The 8,548-nt window shown below is 49.0% G+C and overlaps 1 protein-coding gene across 2 annotated transcripts; it reads right to left on the reverse strand.

Annotated features, from left to right (window-relative positions):
- Positions 1–1,113: 1,113 nt before the first annotated feature.
- On the reverse strand, positions 1,114–7,393 carry LOC119108923 (beta-1,3-galactosyltransferase brn). Of its 2 annotated transcripts, none has more exons than XM_037232468.1 (3): positions 7,284–7,393; positions 1,775–2,684; positions 1,114–1,341 (listed from the first exon to the last, which is right to left on the reverse strand). In XM_037232468.1, exons 2-3 carry the CDS (start codon positions 2,611–2,613, stop codon positions 1,149–1,151), a joined length of 1,032 nt encoding a protein of 343 aa, XP_037088363.1. In that variant the 5' UTR covers positions 2,614–2,684; positions 7,284–7,393; the 3' UTR covers positions 1,114–1,148. The 2 variants fall into 2 exon arrangements, with proteins under 2 accessions (XP_037088363.1, XP_037088362.1); XM_037232467.1 differs by having other exon boundaries at positions 7,215–7,393.
- Between the last annotated feature and the right edge of the window lie 1,155 nt (positions 7,394–8,548).

The raw sequence follows: 8,548 nt of genomic DNA on the forward strand, positions 1-8,548 counted from the left end.
ACTTAATGTGGTCATCTGCTTACATGGTCAACAAGCGCGGCTAGATTGAGCGAATTATCCCGGATTTTCATCGAGAAGCCTTGAGGCTCACCCACAAATCAACCCTAGGCCGTCTAAACCTGCTGATTATCTCCAGATCTCCGCATACGCAGTAAGAAAACCAAGCCGTCTGATCCTTTGTATTACCACCGTACCTGGAACATATCTGCTGAAAGATCATCTGGGAGACAAAACGACATACTTTACCTTCAATTCGTAAGGAACAATCAACACGAAACAATATTAACACTACATTCCTCCAACACATTATCAGCAAACCATGCAATAAGCAATCACATATTAGAGTGCGCTTTACCTAATAAATGCTTTATTCTAAATTTATTATATTTTCTATTCTACTTTTTATTCCATTCTAAATTTGATATCAACACTACATTCCTCCAACGCATTATCAGCAGATCATGCAATCAGCAATCACATATTAGAGTGCATTTCACCTAACAAATGCTTGGAATAAAGCCCTGCATTACTCTACCTGACGCAGAAAACAGCCGACAATAGTCGATTTCTGTCCATGGCACATGCTGCACGAGTCAACGCAAACTTTATTAGACCCTCATGCCCTGAATGAATAAATTATATGACTTAGCTAAAACGGCTACGCACCCCACGATCCCACGATTATCCCCCTTATTCCCTGGGTCACATGGAAGGCTGCTATCACACAAGTCCCCGGGACTTGTCCGTGACAGTGATGCACGTGCCACGGTCTGTGGAGCTCATAAGGCAATCACACGGCACGGGATGGATCTGCTCCTCTGTGGTACGCGTGGAAGGATGGGTGCCACACCCATCATGGACCTGATTAACCCCCCATCAGGGCCGATAGGAAAGCTTCAATCGTATCAGGCCTCGGACGCACGCGGAGAGTGCATCTCGCGCTCTTTGGAACTCATGCGCGGAACGCACCAATGCCAACTGCCACCGAGTTCTTCAGCCTTCACGGCGGCACACACCAGCGCATGCTGCGATATCTTTGGACTAAAACACGCACCAGCGCCCACCGTCATGTACCTACGGGGATGGGACGGGAGGCGGGGGGGGGGGGGGGGGGCGACGGAAGCGGCGCGTCGGCGGGCGGGCTTTTCTCAGGCCCGACCCAGCCGGTGCTGCTCCTGCCAGACGGCCAGCAGCCGGTCCGGGTCGTGGAAGCCGTGGGAGGCGACCACGTCCCGGTAGCCATGCGCGTCGTACGGCCGCTCCCAGAAGTGGATGTGCTCCGTATGCACCGGTTCCATGCCGGCCTTTTTGGCCACCAGGCCGATGTAGATGTCGTCGAACCTGCGGACAGCGGGACACCACGCTGACGTCAGCGGGCTGCGGGCGGTAACGTGTTCGCTTACAACAACGTGACGGCTGCGCACGGCTTTGCCGCGTCGGTTGTGCAAGTCGCCACAAGCTTATGAGCCAGCTTCAGCAGTTAAGCCAGAGACCAGTCAGAGACCAACCAAGCCGTCACACCAACTTCATTTGTATCTTGGTCACGTTTACCGTTTTGACACGCGCCAACAACTCATCATTTTGGCTCAAATCACGCCGAGATTTGGCATGGAAAGAGACCGCTGTGTGGACCGTTTCAAGCTGAAACACCTCAAATCATGTATCACGACACACCCGACTATATCTCAATCAACAAACAATCTTGGGATACCCGATTTGGCCAAGCAGCGACACACGCTGGTCTTGTTGGCAGCGGCAGCCCAGCCGCCCGCACCTGAACATTTTGGTGTAGTAGCTGGTGTACAGGATGCGGCGCAGGGCGGAGCGCGACAACAAGTACGCGCCGGCCGTGCAGTACGGCGGCCACTGGTTGAACGGGTACTCCTCCACCGAGATGTACCACTTGCTGAAGCGCTGCCGCAGGGGCGACGAGTGGAACACGTAGCCAGCCATCAGCGGCACATCAGGCCGCGACGGCTCGCCGCCAGTGGCCGGGTACGTGCGCGGCGCCGCCACCAGCCGCAGCACGTTCACCACCGACACGTACATGTCGTCGTCCGCGAAGAGCACATGCTCTGCGCCGCCGCACTGCTCCACCGCCCAGCGCATGCCGCTCATCGTCTTCAGTGTGTTGTTGAAGTACGAGTCCTCGAAGTGCGCCTGCACCACGTCGCCGAACTCATCGGCCTCGCGTGCGACGGCCGTCTGCAGGCGCGGCTGGCCGGCGCGCGTGCCCAGCAGGAACACGTGGCGCACGTCGGGCCGCTGCGACGCCCAGCTGCGTCGGATGACGCGGCGCTGATCGAAGTGGTCCACGGCCGACTTGACCACCAGCAGCAGACGCAGCGGGTCTTCGCCGGCGCAGCGGTGCCGTGCCTCCGACAGGTAGCGGAACTGGTGCGTGTTCAGCGGCGTCACCGGCGACTGCTGGCCGCCCAGCAGCAGCTCCACGTAGTAGCCGACGTCGCTGTCGAGCGGGTAGGTGAAGCGCGTCTCGTAGTCGAGCTCCCGCATGTGTTGGATTACGCCGAACAGGTCCAGCAGGAGCAGGAGCCCGGCGGCCGCCAGCAGCGCCAGGTACGGCCGGCGCCAGTGGAGCACGCGCGTCGCCATCGTCCGGGCCCGCCCCCTCCGCGGGCGGGCCGTCCACGCCGCAAACGGGACTAACGTCGTGACGGTCGTTCCTGGGCGCGGCACAATGGATGGATGAAGTCTCTCACAGGCAGTCTTACAGCAATAGCATATCCACAACTGCAGCCTTATATCCATTTGAATCGTTGCATTTTAATTATTCTTTCGCAATCATCAACTAAAACGTTACGCCCTTCAACAGCTTTCCACACAGAACAATTATCAGCACCTTGCACCACTTGTGACATTTATCCTAACTCCCCGCCAAACAAAAGCTACGTTCAAATATTTTTCACTATGAAAATAAAAAAACTACTCTCGCATCACGGGCAGCCAAAAAACAAAACAAAACAAAAACAAAACAGCAGGTCCAGAATATACAAAAGGTAGTCTGCAGACCATTACAGGGACGCTGACGACTTGCTTGGGGCAGCCTCGATCCTACCCGAAGCTGAGTAGCGAGATGTCGCAGCTTGGGCGGTCCGGTTCTGAACCGATTATACCGTAAAATCCAGCTCCTCATTGAACTTGAACATTATTTTGGCCGCACATCATTTAAGTTAATTGTTTTGCTTTAAACAGTAACACATAATTTTGTTCTGCGCGTACAGGATAAATGAGAGCGAGGCAGCCGGCCGGTGATCGATATGGTCGGACGATAATTATGGCAGTTACCGAAAGGAGACACGAATCTGAATAGAATTCAGAAATCCTGTCTCAGGTTCAATACATGCTTCACTTAACACGCACACCGGTAGCCAGCTGAATGCGACCCGCTCGGATGGGGTGGGGGGTCCATTTGCCCTCCCCAATGATCGCCAAAACTGGGAGAGCTAGGGACATCAAATTCACAAGGCCCGGCAGGTCATTTGTGTCAAGTTTGTGAACTCATTTGAAATAAACTTTGAGCTTCCCAGGTCATATCTCCGGGTCAAATACGGTAAAAAAGGTCAACTTCACTATCGGTGTCCGAAATGCCCTCAGTACCCCATCACGCAACCAGCTTGACCCAGGATACTTGTGATAAACAGGATTAGTGGTGTTCGTATTGGGCCAGTTACCTGATTTTACCTTTATAAGACAAAAATGATCAAAAACCAACAATACTTTTTTGAATTGCATATGAATGTCCAACATCATCCCATACAATAGGCCTTCGAGTAAGGGAGCCGTATGGTTTTGACCTTGATCTGATCTTCACATGTGGCCTCAGATCAATGGCATTAGTCTTAATCCTTATCCCCACTGCCTTATTGTCCTTCCACCCTCACAGAGTTACAGGATCTCGCCTAACACCCTGCTGTTCCACACTGTTGAACGATTACCAGGGAATTCCCTTCACTGACACCCATGGTCTGACTTTGACCTGCTGTAGGTCGTCGTCGTCACTGGGGCTTTAAAAAGCACTCAGCTGCAGAGGCTATATGGCTTCGCCTGTCTCTTACCCTGGCAGGGTAAGAGGCAGGAAGGAAGGGCGGAAGGAGGAAGGAAGGGCGGGCCTGTTGTAGGTGAGCGACCCTACGAGGTATATCAATTGTTATACCAAAGGATCGGTTGTCTTACTGTCTGCAGACTGACAAAAATGGTGCGGATGCGCCTCGATGTTAGGAAGTCATCCTGAAAAACTTCAAGGGGGGGGGCGCAAAGGACCCCACGTCTAAGAGTATACCATCCACTGTCAGGTTGAATGTACCACACCAAAGCAAGCACCACAAAGATGCACCCAAAATGAAGCTTAAAGGGTACCGAACAATCCTGTAAATTTGACAGATATTAGCGCGGTAGTTAGCGCCCCTAATGCACCAAACAGCAGGGGGAGTGTTGGGGGGAATGCTCCACATTTGAAGACATTGAAGCAAACATAAGATATGTATAGAGTTGGAAGAAGTATACAAGTTAGCAAAAGCAAATACTAAACAAAAGACAGCTCTAGACAACACAACTTCTCTACTGAATATCCTCCTCAATACGGCATTGTTCGATTGCGTCATCGTAACCTGCACAACGTTGATTGACAGCTGATTGACGACCGTTATATCTGGAAATCGTGATCACGAGCACCAGATATGAACGACTTGACATTTTATTTTTTGGTTTTAATCGCCGCATGGACGGTGGAGTGGCAGGATTTGAATGACGTTACATGACGTCGGGGATGCGTGGGAAACCTTGAAATAGTCTACTCGCAAAAACCTGCACATCTTAGCGGGCGTGGAGCTTAGAAAGTAAAATGGTTTAGTTCTAAAGGAAGACAGGACTGTGAACTGCACCGGATGATCTTCAAGATGGCTATTTCAGTTAAAAACCCCGCAAAACCCGGCCGTCTCTCCGTTGAACACCCTCTTCAAGGGAGAGACGGCCAGCCACAGCAGCATGCAGCAGCTTGTGCAGCTGATGGTGCGTGGCACCATTCCAGAAATCAGAAACGACCTGCCCTAGCACCTGAGGCTATCAATCAACTCAAGGATGGGCTGCCCACAATAGATGGGGTCCCCATTTACAAGCAGCGAGCGGTCATCTCACCAAAGCTATGCCCAGTTGTGGTGATAACGCTGGATGTCGGCCATGGGTGTGTCCAGGAGATGACCGCCAAAGGGGAGAGCTCTGTTTTCTGACCAGCATTACTTCAGCCATCGGGGAGGAAGCGTCAAGTGTGGCCCACGCCATGGAATGATGCTGTTGCAGTCGCGTTACGCTACACAGCAACACATGCTAGAATGTGTTAAAGCAAGTACTCCACACTTATATGGAGTTGACTACAGCAGCACATGCTAGAATGTGTTAAAGCAAGTACTCCACACTTATATGGAGTTGAACTGATACAACCTTTTTGAAAATTATTTGATGCAATTCACGGCTCTGCCCTTTTAAGACTTCAAACCACAGGTGTTGATGCATATTCTCTTGTTAGGGCTCTGGCCCCCCTAGTGTTGAGTTGAGTTGCCCTGCCCTCCTCCCCCCCCCCAATGTTGGCTTGGTCCCCCAATTTTTTAGCTGAAATACTACAAAACACAGGAGTAAAAGATGACCATGACACAAAGACTATCTTCTTTGATCTTTTCACATAGTGGCACCTCCTGCCACTCTCATAACAAATGTTGTGATTGCTCTCAACACAAGATACAAATTATAACAGCTGAGTGGATAAATAATGCAATAAATTTCACATACCTAGTGTCATAAGACACACAATGGTTGTAAGGCCCAAGTAAAAAGCTCTGGAATATGGGGATGACCAAGTTCTTCATGGTTAACCCTGTCTCCCACCCCCACAACCAAAATGAGTGTTGCCTCCCATGATGACTATAGAAGAGAGCCATGGCACCCTAAGGTGGCCTTTAAAAGGGCACCTTCATGTGCTGATCAGAAGAGACACATGCATCCAGTGCCTCCTTCCTGGGTCTAACCCTGTATGACTTCTGTATTGCTTAAATTCAAGACTTTTATAAATTATACAAATATCACAAACATATATTCAATATTGTGCTTAATCAAATAAGTGGTTTAAATCTGACGAGAAAAAACTGGGGTGGGGTGGGTTGTCAGGCCTTCACGGTTCGGCCCCCCGCCCCCCCCCCCCCCAATAATCTGCAGAGATTGACACCCCAGGTTCAAACCCTCTCATTTCTGAATTTGGCACATGCAAACTATTTTGCAAAATGTTTTGTACAGCCTAGCTGAAGGTAACCCATAAATGCATGACAATATAACATAAATGCAAATTTATGTTAATACTGCTACCTCAGTGGCTATATATAGCTCACAGTCCAGATAAATATGATCAAAGATCATCATTTCTTTTGTCTGGTCAACCTGAAGCACATCAATGGGCACCAATCAACCTTGAAGTGTTTGTGCACACATGCTATGCTTTTGGAGGTGATGGAGGATAAAGAAAGTTGTTGATACTAATAATTTTATGTTGAAAGGTGTGAATATAAAATATGGCTGATAGAAACCAATCCATAAAATGCTGTGCACCTGTTACAGAATCACTTAGGACATGGTAAGAAAACTTTATGATTAAAATGTCATGCAGGCCACTGGAATATGAATAGGCACATCTGGCACCTGGTTAGTGTAGCCATCTACCAGCCAAGGCAGTATCTTCTTCCCAGAAGGACAGATGCTAGGGCAACATGATACCCACCTGTGCTTCTGTTGGCCTATACATATGTATGTATATATATATATATATATATATATATATATATATATATATATATACATATATGTACATGTATCTGTGCATGTGTGTGTGCACATGTATCAGCTATGGCCAGGGATGAAGTTCGCTTTCCAGTTGAATAAGGCCCCTGCCCCCCCCCCCCTTCAATGTTGCGAGGAAATTTGGTCAAATCTGGGGGAAAATTGCCTTCACCATTTCTACATTCATATGGGTTTAACAACTTTTTCCACCCAACCCTCGCACAACTTAAGCATAAAATCAATAAAATCTGGGACGTCAAAAGACTGGTGCTGTGTGATCGGGACCCGGACGTCGATGCAGCAACGGCAGAGGTTATTTTTTCCTCATAGACCAGCCAAGCCCTGCATAGTTTGCATCCGCTACATCCACTCACCGACATTGAAACTGATACTATAATATCCTCAGTGTGTGACACTGAGTTGAATTCATAAAAAGTGTTTACCGACATTCCTAGCGTGCCTCAACGTCACCACCCGACACTGCTCCCGCGCGGCCCTCCCAAACTAATGTATTGGCTAAATCGATAGCCTTGGCTAAATCTGAAGTGCCCTAGGCGAGATAGCCCTGCCTAGGCGTAAACACAGAATGCTACAGAAATGGCGCGCACGAGGGACCAGCCTTATCCGCTACCATTTCTTCATGGGTTGTGATATGACTTTTCTAAGCCCTTATTAGTTTTTTTTTTCTAGAAATTATGCATCGACTAAATCTAGATAACATTTAAAGCATTAATATCTAAACTTACAATCCATATGCCTCCACGACTGGGAACAATAAAGCCTTTACACCCACGCCCTAATTTGGTGGCGACGTTCCGTAGGAAGATAGAACACCTTGCACGCTATTATCCAATGCAACTTTTGCGCGTTTACATCACGCATTCAGCTCGCATCTCTTGGTGGAAGCTATGCTTCTCTCCACTGGCGGAGCCCTAGCGCAGGAGTCCTGCACGATGGTCTCAGTTAACCTACCGACACACACGCGATATGGTCATGGGCCCAAACTTCAACGCGGCGCTGTCGATGTTTCGGGACGGGCTCATTCCCATCCGACGCCGTTCAAATGTAAAATAGCACAAATGTTCCATCTCTCCTGCCACCGTCAGATTAGGTAGATGTTACGCGCGAGTTTTTCTTAAGATTCTTGCTTTTTGTTTGTTTTCGCTTGTCTCCTTTAATTCCTGTGCGGCCTCCCTCTGCTGGCCGTCCGCGTCACTAGGGTAAGGGCTCCCCATTTCTTCGCAATATTATCATGATCATCCGACGGATTTCTCACCAACACAAAAACAGTCATCACAAGATTCTCAAAGCCCAAATTTCATAATGGCAACAAGCTCCGTGACCAACTCAATAATGCAGATGAAGTCTCTGCATGGTTCTTGGAGTTACATACTCACACATAACGTTGTAAAATGCATTATATTCTGGGCACGTTTACAAATAGTTATCAGCGAGACAAAAACTTGCTTTGTCAGAATAACCAGTTTTATAAATATATTAATACAGTCGGTTAGATTAGCTGTGCATGTAGGAATGATGGGCAGCACTTGACCCCTTTTTGCGTCTTGTATTAATCTTGTCATTGGGGCTTTGCGACGCGGCCAACTGCTCAGACTATGTGACATGGCCTGCCTATCATCCCCGCACGAGGGAAGGCCACTCCAGGCCCACAATCGTCTAGTGACAGTGATTGTACTCACAAATAATC

This window comes from Pollicipes pollicipes, unplaced genomic scaffold, assembly GCF_011947565.3.
Source record: "Pollicipes pollicipes isolate AB1234 unplaced genomic scaffold, Ppol_2.1 Scaffold_705;HRSCAF=810_pilon_pilon_pilon, whole genome shotgun sequence".
NCBI lineage: Eukaryota > Metazoa > Arthropoda > Thecostraca > Pollicipedomorpha > Pollicipedidae > Pollicipes > Pollicipes pollicipes.